Source organism: Loxodonta africana, chromosome 13 (assembly GCF_030014295.1).
Source record: "Loxodonta africana isolate mLoxAfr1 chromosome 13, mLoxAfr1.hap2, whole genome shotgun sequence".
Classification (NCBI taxonomy): domain Eukaryota; kingdom Metazoa; phylum Chordata; class Mammalia; order Proboscidea; family Elephantidae; genus Loxodonta; species Loxodonta africana.
Genome location: NC_087354.1, coordinates 41,856,961 through 41,874,527, shown reverse-complemented (window position 1 = coordinate 41,874,527; position 17,567 = coordinate 41,856,961). Strand labels below are relative to the sequence as shown.

At 56.6% G+C, this 17,567-nt stretch overlaps 1 protein-coding gene across 1 annotated transcript; it reads left to right on the top strand.

The window, feature by feature from the left end:
• The first annotated feature begins 12,793 nt into the window (after positions 1 to 12,793).
• On the top strand, positions 12,794 to 16,852 carry ISLR2 (immunoglobulin superfamily containing leucine rich repeat 2). Its single transcript, XM_064296163.1, has one exon. It carries the CDS (start codon positions 13,368 to 13,370, stop codon positions 15,597 to 15,599), a length of 2,232 nt encoding a protein of 743 aa, XP_064152233.1. The 5' UTR covers positions 12,794 to 13,367; the 3' UTR covers positions 15,600 to 16,852.
• The last annotated feature ends 715 nt before the right edge of the window (positions 16,853 to 17,567 follow it).

Genomic DNA, 17,567 nt, shown 5'->3' with positions numbered 1-17,567 from the left:
TTACCTCAGGGCTGGCTCTCTCCTGTAGTCCTACAGCCATCAAGCCCAGACTGATCCCAGAGCAGAGCCCTGACTGATTCCGATTACTCTACAACAAATCAGGCCAGCCAAGGAGTAGGCAGAGGGTGGCGCCCTTGTAGAATGTGGGCTTTGGAGGGACCTGGGTTCAAGTCTCAGGTCTTCCATGTGACCTTGGACAAGTCATTGAGCCTCTGTCATCTCATATGTAAATTGGGAGTGATAATACACACTATGGAAACTCTGGTGGCATAGTGATTAAGAGTTCCACTGCTAACCAAAAGGTCGGCAGTTCGAATCCACCAGGCACTCCTTGGAAACCCTATAGGGTAGTTCTACTCTGTCCTATAAGGTCGCTATGAGTTGGAATCAAGTGGACAGCAAAGAGTTTTTTTTTTTTAATACACACTTCACAGATGGGGAGAATGAAATGAGGTGACATACATAAAGCACTAAGCTTAATGGATGGTTACTGCTCAATAAAAAGTAACTCTGCTACGGCTGCTAACCAAAAGGTCAGCAGTTCAAATCCACCAAGCGCTCTGTGGAAACTCTATGGGGCAGTTCTACTCTGTCCTATAGGGTCACTATGAGTCAGAATCGGCTCCATGGCAACAGGCTAGGCTTGGCTATACATCCAACAGCTCAGCGGAGGTGTTTTACTGACAACCAGAAAGCACTCTCTGCCCTTCCTCTCCCCTCCCCTCCCACCCTCTTCTCTTCCCTCAGCTCTCCCTCCTCCTGTCTACCCTTCCCCTCCCTTTCTCTCTCTCACTCTCCTCTCTCCTGGCTCCAGTCCATTTAGGATGGGTGACTCTGGGTGACTGTCCCAGACCATCTCTCCTGGCACCTCTGTCCCTCATCTCTCCAAGTCTCCTCAACTGTCTGCTTTTCCCAGTGGATCACCCTGCAGGCTCCAGGCTGGACAGATTTATAGTAGTCCTCCCCCCGCCCTGCTCGGCCCCCACCTGGATACCAGACACAGCCATCTGCAGGAAGGTCACTTTCTCGCAGCGCAGACAGACATATAGGCTGGACAGAGGGGGCCCTAGAAGAAGCAAATAAATACATCAAGTTCCCAGCTGGGCCTGGAGATAAGGGCTTTTGTGATGAGGCTGTGCATTCACAGAGGCCTCCTAGCCCTCCCACTGGCCTCGCCGGGACCCTTGCTGGGAGCCTCGCTGGGAAAGCCCGTTTGGGGCACTTCAAAGAGGACATGGCACAGGACTGTGCCTGGCAGTTCTCTCTTCCTGGGAGGGCGCTGTACTGAGGGGTCCTTCCTCAGTCTGGATTTGGAAGGAACAGGCCTGAGAAGCGGGACTGTGAGAGACCTGAGCCACAGTCCCAGGTGAGGCAGGTGGGAGGGGAGAGGTTAGACTTTTCTAAAGTCACACAGGAAGTCAGTGGAAAAGCAGGTGCCCCCCAACCCCTGATCTCCCACTGTAGACCCCCTTACACTGAACTCTGCCTGAGGGTCCCAAGATGTTTTGCTATTCCAGTTGGCTCATCTGGGTGTAAAACTGGGGGCACCTCAACTACAAGGCAAGAGCTACCTCAGGGAGGGCTCTCCGTCCTTGAAATTTCTGCCCCAGCCAGCCACCTGGCCAAGATGTTCCTCCTGTGAGGCCGATTTGGGATCAGCAAAAGAGCCCTGGTTGCAGAACGGTTGAGTGCTCATTGGCAGTTTGAACCCACCCAGCGGCTTTGCAGGAGAAAGACTTGGCGATCTGCCCATAAAGATTACCGCCAAGAAAACCCTATGGGACGGTTCTACTCTGTCACATGGGTTCACTGTGAGTTGGAATCGACTCGAGGGCACTTAACAACGACAACATCCTGCTGTTATAAAAAAAAAATAAATAAATAACTCCAATTTGAGGGCATAACCTCAGCCTGTCTTGGACAAGGGTGGGGCTCTGGTTCTGGTGCCTGTAAGCACTTTGTGGGGGGAGGGGAAACAGTGCACAAAGGGCTAATGCAAAAGACTGAAGTGTGGGGCACCTGTCCCAGCCCTGAAACAGCTGCCTCTGCCCTCAGGGAAGCCACAGATGCCTGAAAGTCTCAGAGGCCTGCTAACCAGCACGCTCTCCAAGGGCCACCAAACCTGGCACTTTCTTGACCCTGGCTACTCTGAGGGTATGTCAGAGAAGCAGCACCCTGGGGACCACCTAGCCTGGGTTCTCGCCCCAGCCCCAACCCCAGCCCCATCTGCTCTGACCTCTCTCTTGGCCTCAATTTCTCCTCCAGGAAAGTAAAGGAATGGGAACAGGGGAACTCCAGGCCCCCAGCTCTAATGTCCCGTGATTCTGGGAGCCTTTAAGGCTGTCAGGGGCAGCTTCCTGTCCATATCTCCTCTCAGGAAAACAGAGCTTGGCATGTGTCATGGATTGAATTGTGTCTCCCCAAAAAATATGTATATCAATTTGGCTAGGCCATGAATCTCAGTATTGTGCGATTGTTCACCTTTTTGTCATCTGATGTGATTTTCCTATGTGTTGTAAATCCTATCTCTATGATGTTGATGAGATAGGATTATCGGCAGTTATGTTAATGAGACAGGACTCAATATGCAAGACTGGATTGTGTCTTGAGCCAATCTCTTTTGAGATAGAAAAGACAGAAGCCAGCAGGGGCGGGGGAGTCATACCACCAAGAAAAGCCAGGAGCACACATCTTTTGGACCTGGGGTTCCTGTGCAGAGAAGATCCTAGACCAAGGGAAGATTGATGGCAAGGACCTTCCCCCAGAGCTGACAGAGAGAGAAAGCACTCCCCTGGAGGTGGTGCCCTGAATTTGGACTTCTGGACTACTAGACTGTGAAAGAATAAATTTCTCTTTGTTAAAGCCATCCACTTGGGGTATTTGTTATAGCAGCACTAGATGACTAAGACAGTGGGGGAAAGGGGAATACAGGCCTCACAGACCTGACTGAGTGGATGGAGCATACTCTGGGGGCACTCTCCTTCTAGAAGCCCAAGGTCACACAAAGGGGACCTGAACATGTTGGGTGGTGGAGACACTCTCCTAGGGCAAAGATGGCATCTGCCTGATACACTGCCGTACCTGTGCCAAGCGTAGAACCTGGCATGGGGGGGACTCAATGACTATTTATTGAGTGAATGATGTAGCAGACCCATCCCCTGGCTTCTGTGTGATTTGCGTCTGACAGCTCACACCTGTGACTTTCTTCACAGGCCTGCCCTTGAGCTACTCAAGCTGCTTTGCCCACAGGCACAGAGGGAGGGAAGCATCTGGGAGTTTATATCTCCCTGGCACAGCCCTTAGGAGTCCCTTGGGTGGCCCCAACAGTTAAGCACTCGGCTGCTAACTGAAAGGTTGGCACTCTATGGAGCACAGTTGTACTCTGACACACATGGGGTTGCCATGGGTTGGAATCAACTCCATGGCAACTAGTTTGTTTTTGGTGTGGGGCAGTCCTTAGCCAATGTCTGGCTGCAGTGCATCTAAGGGAGCCCAGCTTCCCCACTCAAGTCAAGACAAACTCTGGGGTTAATTGATGCTCTAGAGCCTCCCAGCGGATCAGGCTAAGGTTGAGGCTTTGCTTGAAACAACACCCTTCCTTAGCTCCTTCCCTTCCTATTCTGCTTCCCCTTCTCCCTAGCCAGTTTCTCCTGGGAGCATTTCCTTAACCACCACTACACACAGACCCTTGCCTCAGAGTCACTTCCTAAAATAAATGAAGAGAGCTTGTTCACAGTGAGAGACTAAAGATTCCTGGAAGGACATTCTGTTTTATTCCATCCGCCACGTGCCCAACCCTGAGTTGCTCTGGGCTCTGACGGGGACAGTGGGTGAGGAACTCTAAGCCTGGGGGCTGGAGAGGAGGACAATCTCTTGTGGACAATGCCGGAGGCCACATGAGGGGAGGGAGTCTCTGGGCATGTGTTTGTTGTGGCCTTACATCTCTGATGGACCAGTGTGATGGTTAATTTTATATGTCAGTTTGGCTAGGCTGTGGTTCCCAGTGGTTTTTGCCAAACACTAGACTAGTTGTTGTTCCACAATGTAATCTAACTTGATATAATGTAATCACATTCCATAATGTAATCCAATCTATCAGCCGAAAGAGGAATTTCCTTAGGCTGTGGTCTGCCTTCGGACTATAAATAGATATTTTGGCAGATATCTCTCTCTCCCTCTCCCTCTTCTACCTTCTTCCCTCTCTCCCTCTCTCTCTGCACTCTTCCTATTGCCTGACCTAAACACCTGGGGATGGAAGCCTGCAGAAGACTCCCACTGCTGCCAGACCGACAGATTTTAGACTTCCCAGCCTCCACAATTGCATGAGTCAACCCCTTGAAGTACAACTCTCTCTCTCTCTGTGTATATATGTATGTATGTGTGTATTTCTCACTGTTCCTGCTTCTCTAGAGAACCCTGACTAAGACATTGAGGGAACCAGGGCAGAGGGGAGTGGCCAGAACTACAAGAAGAGTTGTGCATTCTTCTGGATGTCCCCACCAGCCAGGTATCCCCTGGCAGCCTTGGTCTTTCTTCCGAGACCGAAGCACCAAGGCTTCTGAAATAGTCAGTGGTCAGATTTTAATTCCTAACATCACCCATGCTGCTCCCTGAATCCTACTATGTCAAGGGCCTTTGAGAAGTGTGCCTCCTATCCACAGAGCAGTACCCAGTAGTTTTGAGGAGGGGGTTAGCTCCTGGGGTCGGGTGTGCTAATAGCCTCAGAAATGAGGCAGACTGCAGTGTGGTGGGAAATTAAACAAAAAAACTGTCCAGGGACTGGAGGAGGAAGAGAAGCAATGCCACCAGACATTCTGAGGACATCCTACTGCAGGAAGCCCCACTGGAAGGCAGCCTGCCTCCCAGAGGCTCTGGGTCAATCTGCAAACTGGCATCTCCTTCAGTCTGTGCTCCAAGAACCAGGATCTCAGAGAACAGCCACGCTGGAAGGGCCTCGGAGAGCATGGAGTCCATCTCTTACTGTGGCAGTGGAGAAACTTAGATGGAGAAAAGGAAGGAAGAGCCTAAGACCACACACAGTCAGTGCAACTGGAGCGAGATTTCCAAGCCCAGTATGGTTGCCACTGCTTTGCCCTGCTTCCGCATACTTCATAAGACTAGGGTAGAATTCTCCCTCCTGTTTCCACCTCTATGGGAAAGTGCCTCTCTTCTCAGCCATAGGAGCAGGTGACATGTTTAGGATGTGAAGTCATGTAGGAACAGTTCTGAGCTCATAAACATCTTCTATTCATACATATCCAACTAACGACGGAAGCTTCCACTGCTCCCAAAATAGCTTTGGATCCCAGCACTGACATTTCCAAGAACAGATTTGTATCCTTTCAAGAATTCTAGGAAAGCAGAGGATTCTGTGATTTGCTTATCTATCCAAGAGAGCTCCATAATCCTGGCCCCAGGCTGAACCTGACCTTAATCACATATTGAGTCCTGAACCTGGCCATGCCCTGAAACTTGACCCTGACCCCATACTGAGCCCTGACCCTGGTCACAGATTATGGATATAGACTGGTCTAATCTGCAGATAAGGAGGTGTCCAATACGGTTCATTACAATTGTGGTTGTTCTCATTTCAATTCATTCTGACAGAATTATTAGATTACTCTGAGCATGTGATTCCCAAATCTTTCTTTAAGGCGGAAGGAGGGTTTCTTGATTGTAGTGCACCTTGGGACTGACTCCTTAACATCCATTTCAGGGCAAGATGATTACTCTAAGACAATCAATCCCATTCCCTTTGCCAGTGATTAGTAGTTCAGAGATGGTGGGTGAGTCCTTAGTCATTGTGTATCAGTAAGACCCGTGGAGAGTCTTGCGGCTTCCAGAAAGAGAGCTTAGCCTTACCAGTTTGTTACCAATCAGAATGTTACCCCAGCTGCTGCTAAAACCATTCAATGGTGCCAAAGGACATGAGTCTTAGGCTGAATCCCTGTTACGGGTGGCAGAGGAGAGAGACAGAAAGATCCTGGGCCCTGCTGATGTCGTTGAGCTGCTGAATCAACCAGCCCTGAAGCCAGCCTACTTCTTACTTTATGGGCTGATACACTTAATAGTTTAAGATCCTTTGAGGCGGAATTTTTGTTGGTTGCAGATGGAAGCATCATAAATAATTCCCTGCCCTCCCTCTCCGATACCTCCCGTACTCTCAGCTCTTCACATTAAGTCCTGCCTGGGTTGGAGTGGAGCAGCTGAGCCTGTTGCCCCCCATAAGCCCGAGTGTTGCCTCTCCCAGGCAGGAGCTCCCCATCCTCAATCCAGATAATTACATGAGCTGCCACTGAAAGAGCTGTCGTTAATTTTGATGGCAATAAACAGCCTAGCCAGCACGTTAAGCTAATTTCATGAAAGCACCAAAGCACGGGGAGGAAGGTCATGGACAGGACCCTGGATTGTTAATAACGTGGAGCTCCATTTGAACCACTCAGGAAATTCCTCCCAGTTGCCTCCAGCAAACTGCCACAGGTTGCTACTTTCCTGTGAAGTCAACAGTCATTCCATATGCAAATGTAGATTTTTTTTTCCCTAGAAAATAATTAAAGTCACAGAGCCCAATAAATACTTAAACAGATTGTGATTTTATTTAAAAACCTCCCACCACAAAGCTGCAGCTGTAGGTCTTTCCAAACAGGCACCCTGGTGACACAGCAGTGAGCGTCAGAATCTGGGTTGAAGCATGGGTACTAGAAACCTTTACAAATAATACTAGCAATCATTCGGATTGCTGCCTATGCCTGCAATATGTGAATATGGGGAGTGGGTGGAGACAGGCATCTTGGGGCAGGGCCAAGGTCCTCCTCCCTGCTGGGGGAGGAAGAACGCATACATGTAGGGGTGTGCGCACCAGACACTTCTTAACACACCTGTATCCAGTTCATCCAAGTGAGAAAAAGATTAATTCTAGCTATTGTTAATAAAATAACAGCTCATTTACTGAGCACTTTCTATGTGCCAAATATTAAGTGCCTTGTACGTAGTGGGAGCCATGGTGGCACAGTGGTTAAGAACTCAGCTGCTAACCAAAAGGTCAGCAGTTTGAATCCACCAGCAGCCACTCCTCGGAAACTCTGTGGGGCAGTTCTACTCTGTTCTATAGGGATGGCTATGAGTCAACTTTTGACTCATTTAATCCTCATAGGAGACCAATGAAATAGGCACTCTTATTTATACCCCTTTTACTGAGGCACAGAGAGGTTAAGAAACTTGCTCAAGGTCACACAGCTAGTGCACAGTGAAATCTGGTGGTAGAATCTGTCCTTCTACCCACTAGACCGTGCCTATGAGGGGAAGGATGGGGAGAAGTGGGATAGTATGAACAGAACCTGGCTTCCCTGAGGAGTGAGATTTCTCTGGACATAAAAAGAGGACAGCAGCTTCTTGGAGGGGCTGGTGGGAGGACTGTGTGACTGTGTCAAGAGGGTAGGGACACAGGACTGCAGAAGCTGAAAGCTGGTAAGCTGCAAGCTCTCAGGGACTTCTGGCTGGAGGGCAGCTGGGAGGTGGGGAGCCAGGGAGGGGTTTCTGAGCAGGCTGCTACGCTGGCGGATGTTTGGTTGGGGATGTTTGAAGCCCATGGAGGCGCTGGCTCTGTGACTCTCAGAGGTCCCTCCCACATTCCCTGCAAGCTCATAGTTACTCCTGTGTCACATGAAAATCAAGGCACATAACTCTTTGCATGGAGTTGAAACTGAACCGTTTGCTGTGTTACATGTCCTAAACATTTCATCCAACATCTCTTAATTCAATTTTATTGTTTTCTTTTCCCCTCTTAGAGCCAACAGATTTTCTTTTTTAGATCTCAGACATCTTACAGGCCCTTGACAAAGTCGTTGTCTTCTAGGGCCCGGTACAAGGCTCAGAGATGGCTCTCCTGCGGTACAGGAGGTGATGGGGGGTGTACAGGAAAGTTTCCCTTCAGGAACAGCGACTAGCTCAGTGGTTCTTGCCTAGGACTATTCGCTCAGTGAGTAGTCATAGGGCGCCTTCTGTGCCTTAAAAAAAAAAAAAAAAAATGCCTTAGAAGCTGAAAACACGAAGCGGCGCGAAGCACCGCTTGGATGGGTCAGGGGAGGGGAGGTTGCAGATTCCTGGGACGTAGGCTAGGGTGGGCCTGGAAGGAAAGCCTGGGGACCTTGGTTAATACCCCTTCCCGGCTTCAAAACTTTGCCCTGCAGGACTGCAGAGCTGCTGGGAGCGCGCGCCTTGGTGGAGGTCTCGCGCGGTAGCCCCTTCCTCCAGGTTCCCAGGTCATCATTCCCGGCCTCTACGCCTGGCAGGCGGTGTCCAGCAGAGGGCGCCCGCGGACCAGGCCTGGGCCAGAGACCAGAATCCGCAAAGCGAGAACCCGAAGCCTTCTAGTTTCAACTCGACCTACCCTCCGGACACTGAGGGTCTTCAAGGTCGAAGTCAGAAGTCCGGATGCAAAAGAGTGGCCTGGAGCTCCAGCTCTCCCCTTCTCCGGGTCTGTCTGTGGCTGGGTCTCCAGTGTCGTCCCGATGCCTTAGTCCGGATTCCATCAGATTCCAAATCTAGAGCTCTTGGCGCTCGTGGCTTGGAACCTACTATGCCTCCTTTCTCCCTCCCCTACTCCCACACACCTGATTAAGGTGCCTGTTTCTTTAACGATCAAAGACGTGGGCGGCTGCGGGGGGTGCTATTCTAGCTCGGTTCTCCGGCCCTCTGGTAACTGTATGGTTATTAACATTATAAACATTAGACCGGCTCCTGCGCGGCTGGCGGCCCCGGGCGCAGTAAGCGCAATCTCCTAGCAGAGATTCGAAGCCGAAGCCTGAGTCGCGGCTCGCAAACCAGGCCTCGGTGGACTGTGCCTGGGAGGCTAGGGCTCTCGCCCTGCCGGCGCAGGCGCTGGCCTCTCCGGGTCGCGGGTCGAAGGCTGGGGTAAGGGACATCTTTTTCCCCCAGGGCAGGTTCGGGGAACAAAGGCGCTGCCGGAAAGTGGGTGGGAGTCTCGGGAGCCCGTGGGATTCAGCGCCGGTGCCGGGGTGCCCGCTGGGCCCTTGCCGCTCCTTCATGCGCCTGGCGCCCTGTTTTCCCCCTGAATCCCCCAGCTTTTGCTCCCCCCCCCACCCCCGGTAAGACAGAAAGCAAAAGAGGTTTCTTGGCCTAGGGGCTCCGGGAGATTCCCGGGACGCTGGAGGGGCGGGCCTCTGCGGTACAGGGAATCCGGGCAGCTGCGAGCGAGCCCATTCTCACTTCCCTTCCCCCGCCTCAGTCTTCCAACTTGTCCCCTGCCCACCTGCCTCCACCCCAGAGGCAAAAAGAACCAGAAAGAGGTGAAAGCCTGGGGGGAGGGTCCTCCAACTGTGTGCCTCCACGCCGGATCCTCTGCGCCCAAGTCTCCCCCACCCCTGCCCAGGAAAGCCTTTAGGGTCAGCCATCGCGGATCCGACTCCGTCTTCGCTGCTGGGCCTCCGCCTCCCTCTACCTCTCTTCCCCGGCTAAGGCTCACGGAACCGTCTCCTCAGGGTTCCCGAGACGCCGACACTACACCCAGGACGCTTCCTCGCTCCGCAGACAAAGAAGCCGGTGACGGGACCCACTGCCCGCGCCACTCCCCGATCCAGTCAGGCCCAAACAGCAGAGACTCTCTCCTGGGTTAGGGACGCGCTCTCGGCTGTCCCACCTCGGGATCCAGTTTGGGGGTTGGGACACGCAGCCGCCTACCCTCAGCTCCCTGGAGGGCCCCTCCCCCAGCTCCCAGAGCCCTTCCCCTCCTGCTGTAGAGACTCCAGGCCTTGGCAGGCAGGGGGAAGTTCTGGGTTCTGAGCTCTGGGCTGAGAAAGCCGGGCCGGTCCCAGCCCACTGGGCCGGGCCGCCTGTAGCCACCGCTGGAGTAGAAGGGAGGGAGGGACGCGGAGAGTGTGTGTGCGCCAGTCTGTTCATATTTAATTTACAAAGGAGCCTCGGAACCCCGGCCGGGTGGTCTCTTCAGATGCAGAGCTCCTCGCCCAGCTCTCCCCCACCCCCTCCTCTGCTCATTAAAATGCGCAACACTCAAATCAGGGTATTGATCTCCGCAGAGGCCCCAACCCCGTGCCATCGACCCACGGCGAGAGACCCCCGCTGCCCGGGGTGAGGACTGGGGGGCCACATGCGCCCTGAGAGCCCAGTGTCTGTGGCGAGGATGGCTGGGGCCGGGGGGCGCGTCTCCTGGAGTCTGTCCCCCTTCTTGGTTCTGACCAGCAGCTGTTTCCAGCGCTGCCTTGAGCTGCACAGGGAGGCAGAAATCGGGCTTTAGCCAAACGCCTCGGCAACCCCCCGTCTCCGCCTCCGTGTGGCAAAAAATTGCTTGGGTTTCGCCAAGAGACGAGGACAGTGGGGACCGGCTGTCGTGTTAGGGTGTGAGACGGCGGGCTGTGGCGGGCCCCCGCGGCACTGGCGGATGGTGTGTGGGAGTGACGGTGTGATTGCTTGTGAGCCTGTGAAGATATGTACGTGGGAGAGGAGATGCTCGCCCTTAAGTCCCCAGCCCGCGGTGCTCCAAGAGGCGCAAATATTTTGTAAACCCTTCGCGTCTGTGCCACTGTCCCCTGCAGCCCTAGTGCCCCATTAGCCTGGAGCAGGCCAGACCCGCCGAAGAGGCGTTTGGGTGCCCCCAGACCCGCTTCCTAGGAGCGTGGGTTGATCCGGCTCGCCTCGCCCCACCCCACCCCTCGGCGCGCCAGGGCCAGCGCTTTGGGCAGTTGGCTTAAAGCGCTGGTTTAGCCACAAAAGACGAGACGAAGAGTCGGGCTTTCAGAAGCGGGGCAGGGGCGGAGTGGGGTTAGGGAGGGAGACGTTGCTTCCCTGCGCATCCTGCAGTGCCGTGCGTTCTCGTCACCGGGTTGGACTGGAGGGAGGCGGGGGAGATGGGGACTCGGATCTGCCCAGATCCAGGCAAAAATGGCAGGGAGGGTGAGGCGCTCTGCTAACACTATCAATTATGCATCGTGTTGAACGTGTCTTCGGGGAGGAGGAGTGCAGGAGCGAAGGATCGGTGAGCGCAGGGATGCGCGCAACTCAGCCGGTCGCGCTTGAGGTCTGTCTGCGCCACAGCCCACATTTGCAAAAAGAGTTTAAAGGCAAAGACACGCCCTCCCACCCGGCAGCAACGCCTTTTCTTCCCCCAAAATCCTCAAAGATGGTTTGTCTCACGTGTTGCGGGGCGTAAAAGCTGCTCGCATTCAATTAGCAGCGAAGCTCGCGGGCGCAGGCTGGACGGGCGCGTGAGGGTGAGTGCGCGTGAATGTGTGTGCTTGCGGGAGAGGGAGAATGGAGTGTCCCGGGTAGGGGGTGTGTGTGAAAATGAGAGTGAATATAGCGAGAGCTCAACACATTGACGCGATTATTGCACTATGATGCATAATTCTAATGTGTGAAGGTCGACTGTGTGGAGGGGGTGAGGGTCTGTGTGTGTGAGAACGTATTTGAACGTGGGGGCCGGTGTGGAGAAGGATAGTGACAATGTCAGAGGGTGTGTAAATGTGGGGGGATGTGGGTTATGGGGAGTCCGGTGAGCTGGAAAGAGACAAGCCGACGGCGGTGGGCGCGGGAGCACTCCTTGTGACCGACGTGTCTCGGCCTCGAGGAGGGTCTCTAACAATTGTGGACCAAGCGGGAGGTGGGAGAGGCTGTGCGCATCCCCGATGAGTCAGGGAGCGCGCGCGGACTCTCTCCAACCTGCAGCCAGACAGAAGTGGGGAGTACAGACAAGAAAGGAAAAAACTGCTAGTGGGACCTCGGGGCCAGGGGAGTCCCCCAAACTCACCAGTTCCTTTCTCTGCCCCTCTTTCGTCTCTCCCCGACAGCCGCAGCAACAGATGCAGGGAGCATCCTAGGGCTGTCTGTGGCCCGGGCTTGGCGACACTGCCTCTGGAAAAGGGGCTGCTGGCCCGAGGGCAGAGCTCGGAGAGTCAGTGAGAAGCAGGTAAGCGACGGGGACCGCTCCACAACCTCTACCAGGTGGGCCCCGCCTGGTGCGCTGGACCCCGCCAGCGCGGTCTGGGCGGGACAGGGGGGAGGGAGCCTCCCCCGGGAGCGAAGGCGGAGCAGGGGACCCAGGTTCCCAAGGATGGAATGTGGGAGGGGCTCTGCTGGGCCTGACAGGCCCCCCAGCGGGGCGGGGTGTCTGTGTGTAAGTGCGTTTGTGTGGCTGGGGATAAGAAGGTTTTATGGGGGGCCCCTCAGGCGTTCTGAAACTGCGGAGAAAGCCTTGGAATCTTGAACCTTTCCTGGCTTCATTAGCTTGTGGCAGCTCCCCTCGGCCCTTCGGGCGGGACCCCTCTGTCCGGCTGGGTGCTGCCTGGGCCTCAGAGGGACCCGAAAGGGTGCTGCGGGGACCATTCCCCCCAACAATTTTCTCCCGGACCTCGGAGGAGGTCCGCCCTTTCCGGACAGAAGGTTGACCCTGCAGCCCTAGTTCTCCCCTTGGGAGAGCGGGAGGCTTTGACCACAGAGGGGACGATCCAGCGGGTCTGCTTCCCCGGAGCCCACACGCGGGCCACCCTCCCCAAGTTCAAGTTCTAGGCGTAGCTGATCAGCTGTGCTAGGAAAGCCAGGGCTTCAGCCCCAATGGAGGGCTGTGTGCACAAGCAAGTGAGAGCCTGTGTCCCTGTGTGTGGATTGGTTCAAGTGAGGACGTGTGTCCTTGTCTATCAGTTCTCACAATGGACAGGAAAGTGCTTTGCTCCGTGGTGGTAAACGCTGGACAAATGCGGGGTCCTGTTGCTAAAACAATGAGGTTTCCGGGGTATATGGTGCCCGTGTCTAGGTGCCTGTGTGTTTTTGTGTATGCGAAATGTGTTGCGAACCTTTCGATGGCGCATAGAGGCTCGAAGCCCCTGCAGAAGTTGGCGGATTGATGGTGATACCTGTGCCTGTGTATTGTGTGTGCCCATATGGGTGCGTGTCCGTGTGCTGTGCGTGGGACAAAGGGAAGACAGCTGGTCACCGACAAAGATACCTGTTCTGTGGACCCTTCTCACGGGGCTGAGCAGAGGCTCCGGAACGGAGGGGGGTCAGTTCCCCGCCAGGGCAGATTCGCGAGCTGCAAAGCCTGTGGAGAGATTAGTGCTTGGCGGTGCTGGGTGAGGGGCTAGGCCGGGAAATAAGTGTGAGTTATGAGATTACCGGAAATAGTGGCTAGGGCCTTGAGAGTGGGTACCCCCCGAATCCCAGGACTACTGAGCTCCACCAGTGCCCAAGAGAGGCTCCTCCGCACAGAAGAGGTTACTCGAGCTCCGGGGCCTGCGCTAGACCAGCTTGCGTAGGCAGGGCTTTGTAGGGGAGGGGAACTGGGGCTTAGCGAGTCACCTTCTCCCCCCTCATCCCCGCTTCCATCTGCAGGAATTGCAATGGCGACCCTGAGGGCCCTGTGGCTGACCTGCGCGCTGCTCGGAGTGGCCGGAGCGTGCCCAGAGCCATGCGCCTGCGTGGACAAGTATGCGCATCAATTTGCCGACTGTGCCTACAAGGAACTGCGCGAAGTTCCCGAGGGGCTGCCGGCCAACGTGACCACGCTTAGTCTGTCGGCCAACAAGATCACCGTCCTGCGGCGCGGGGCCTTCGCCAACGTCACCCAGGTCACATCTCTGTGGCTGGCGCACAACGAGGTGCGCACCGTGGAGTCAGGCGCGCTGGCCGTGCTGAGCCAGCTCAAGAACCTCGATCTGAGCCACAACCTCATATCTAGCTTCCCGTGGAGCGACCTGCGCAACCTGAGCGCTCTGCAACTGCTGAAAATGAATCACAACCGCCTAAGCTCGCTGCCCGGCAACGCGCTCGGGGCGTTGCCGGACCTGCGCTCCCTGCGTATCAACAACAACCGCCTGCGTACGCTGGCCCCCGGCACCTTCGACGAGCTGAGCGCTCTGTCACACTTGCAGCTCTATCACAACCCTTTCCACTGCGGCTGCGGCCTTGTGTGGTTGCAGGCCTGGGCCTCGAGCACCAGGGTCTCGCTGCCCGAGCCCGACTCTATAGCATGCGCCACGCCTCCCGCGCTGCAGGGGGTGCCGGTGCACCGCCTGCCCACGCTCCCCTGTGCACCGCCCAGCGTGCGTCTGAGCTCAGAGCCGGAGCCGGAGGCACCCGGCAGCCCTCTGCGCGCCGGACTGACGCTTGTCCTGCACTGCACTGCCGAAGGCCACCCGACGCCCCGCCTGCAATGGCACCTTCAGATCCCGGGTGGCACTGTAGTCTTAGAGCCGCCGGCCCTGAGAGAGGAGGACGATGCGGACGGGATAGAGGACCAGGAGGGGGATGGGGACGGGCCGACGCAGACCGAAGCCCCAACCCTGACTCCAGCACCCGCCTGGCCCGCACCCCCAGCTACCCCACGCTTCCTGGCGCTCGCAAACGGCTCCCTGTTGGTGCCCATCCTGAGCGCCAAGGAGGCCGGCGTTTACACCTGCCGTGCACACAACGAGCTGGGCGCCAACTCGACGTCAGTACGTGTGGCTGTGGCAGCAGCAGGGCCTCCGAAGCACGCGCCCGGCGTCGGGGGAGAGCCCGGTGGGCAGACCCCGCTCTCTGAGCGCAAGTCCACAGCCAAAGGTCGGGGCAACAGCGTCCTGCCTTCTAAGCCCGAGGGCAAAACCAAAGGCCAAGGCCTGGCCCGGGTCAGCGTCCTCGGGGAGACGGAGGCGGGGCTGGAGGAGGAGGCAGGTGAGGGAGAAGAGGCCGAAAATCAGGTCCTAGAGGGCTCAGCGGAGGAGCAGCGGTGCGGCCACGGGGACCCCTCGCGATACGTGTCCAACCACGCGTTCAACCAGAGCGCGGACCTTAAACCTCACGTCTTCGAGCTGGGAGTCATTGCGCTAGACGTGGCGGAGCGTGAGGCGAGGGTGCAGCTGACGCCGCTGGCGGCGCACTGGAGCCCTGGGCCCGTCGGGGCCGCGGGAGCTGGGCAGCCTGGGCGGCGGCCCCTGCGCCTACTCTATCTGTGCCCAGCCGGGGGCGGCACCGCCGTGCAGTGGTCGCGGGTGGAGGAGGGCGTCAATGCCTATTGGTTCCGCGGCTTGCGTCCTGGCACCAACTACTCCGTGTGCTTGGCGCTGGCGGGCGAGGCGTGTCACGTACAGGTGGTGTTCGCCACCAAGAAGGAGTTGCCCTCGTTGTTGGTCATTGTGGCCGTGAGCGTATTCCTTCTGGTGCTGGCCACCGTACCCCTGCTGGGCGCCGCCTGCTGCCATCTGCTGGCCAAACACCCCGGCAAGCCCTACCGCCTTATTCTGCGACCACAGGCTCCCGATCCCATGGAGAAGCGCATCGCCGCCGACTTCGATCCGCGTGCCTCCTACCTCGAGTCGGAGAAAAGCTACCCCGCAGGCGGCGAGGCAGGCGGCGAGGAGCCAGAGGAGGCCCCCGGAGAGGGTCTGGATGAAGACGCGGAGCAGGAGGACTCTAGCGGGGACCTGCAGAGGGAGGAGAGCCTGGCGGCCTGCTCTCTGGTGGAGTCCCAGTCCAAGGCCAACCAAGAGGAGTTCGAGGCGGGTTCCGAGTACAGCGACCGGTTGCCCCTGGGCGCCGAGGCGGTCAATATTGCCCAGGAGATTAATGGCAACTACAGGCAGACGGAGGGCTGAACCCCGGGCCCACTGGACCCACCAGGCCCGCCCATTCCCACCCCTCACCTTGGGTCCCGAGGAGCAGAAGCCTTGGGCTGGCAGGACTTATCACCCCATCCCACCCCGGGTACACCCACTCCGCCCCCTTGTCACTCCCCAATCTTGAATACTAGGGGCGTCGGGAAAGCAGACCGTTTTCACCAGTCCCCAGTACCCACAGCCTGCCGTTACTCTTTCGGCGGGTGGAACCCCTCCTGCCTCAAGCACAGTTCCTCGCTCCTTCCTCCCCAAATAAGCCACGCCCCACAAACGGGAAAGGGGGGAATCCACACCCCTCCATTCCCATCGCGAAGGTTACCTAAGGGAGCAACCAGCTGGTAGGTGGTTCTACGTCCCACCGCCGACCCCACGGTCGGCTCTGGATCCAAAGGAAATAGGAAAAGACCTTGGAAACATCTGGTGGTAATGCTGTGGCTTGGAACCAGCCCTGGACCCCTGGCGGAAGTCCCTAGCGCGGTGCGCCGTGGGCTCCCATTTCGACCCCACTCCCTCCGCCCTTTCCGGGGCGCAGGGATCCGGTGGCATAAAGGGAAGTCATTTTCCCTTACACCCCTAGTTTTGTGTTTGAAATCCTCCCTCCCGACTGGGGTCCTTTTCCACTATCCCCACCCCGCTCTGGCCCTAGCCGGCTTCTGACCAGCTGGAACTGAGCCGGGTACCTGGGCCCCTTTCAGCTCAGTGCTCTGATTTTCATATTTTTGTTCTTTTCAAAGACAGCTACACACTCCCAGGCCTGGTGCTAAGAGCCCTTTCCAGCTTCTGGAAAAATTGGGTATGTGTGTGGAGGGGGGACGGGAACCCGTTTCTCTCGCGCTCCAGCCTAACTTAAAGCGCCGCAAGACTGTGCGCCCCTTTTTGGCTGATGGTGCGGGCTGGGCCCGGGGCCAATTTCGTTGTCAATGTGTTGGGGTTTCCGGAGGTCGGTGCGGTTTCCGCGACTCCCGGGGGCCCAGACCCGTGCCCACGAAGGCTGGGGGCATAGGAAGCCAACTGCGGCCCCTCTGGCTCGGTCCCTCATGAATGTTTGCGCCCTGGTTAGCACAAAGCCTCCGCGGGGCCGCAGCGAGATGGGATGTAGGAAAGCGCTAGGCCCTGGCGACTCCCCGCCCTGTCCCTCCTTGGGTGAGAATCGCCTTGGGCGGGCGTGTAGTCCTAGACAGCGTGCTCTGTAGGGGAAAAGACTGTGTCCTGTGAAATGTGAGCGTGTAGTGTAGAGGGGGCGGGCGGGCAGACAGGTGGGCCGGGAGGGAGGGAGGTTGAGGGCGGGCGCGGCAACTTGGGTCGGGATCCTTTTTCGTTTTTGAAGGAAAGCGTCGGGGTTGGGGTCGGGGGTTTCGGGCCTGTGGGTCGACCCTCTCTGCGAAGCGCAGCACAAGTGCGGCTCGGGAAGGAGTAGCCCCCCCCCCCCGGAGCCCGCGCCCTTTTCTATACGCGTCTGTATGTAAACAGTCAATAAACTATCGGCTTGAACTGGGCTCCGTGATTCTTTGTCCGGGACAGAGGGAGGAAGCCCCTAAAACCCTCCAGTGTCAGTCTTTTGTGTGATTTTTGTCTTTGTCCGACAGGTCTGTGATTTTGCCAGGCGTTTGGTGCTTCCAGCTCCTGGGTGGAGGGCGAAGCCACATGGAAGGGTGGGGGGTTGGGGAGGCTGGGAGTAGGTAGGGGGCTGGCAGAGTGGGAGGGGTGGGTCTCTGCACACGCTGAACACGGGGAGCTCCAGGAATGCCTGAGTGAGTGAGTGTGTGTGTGTGTGTGTGTGTACTGCCAACACCAGCCTCAGCTCTCTGAGAAGCCAGTGTGGGGGACTCACAGGGGCTGAACAGCTGTGGCTTCCACAGGAGAAGTCACATTAAACATAAACTACAGAAAAAGCTGACACTTTTAGCCCAGAGCCCAGTGTGTGTAAGGGAGGGGGAGGTGCTCAGT

Coding starts and splice junctions, on each gene's coding strand:
- ISLR2 (XM_064296163.1), top strand. CDS start 13,368: ATGGCGACCCTGAGGGCCCTGTGGCTGACCTGCGCGCTGCTCGGAGTG.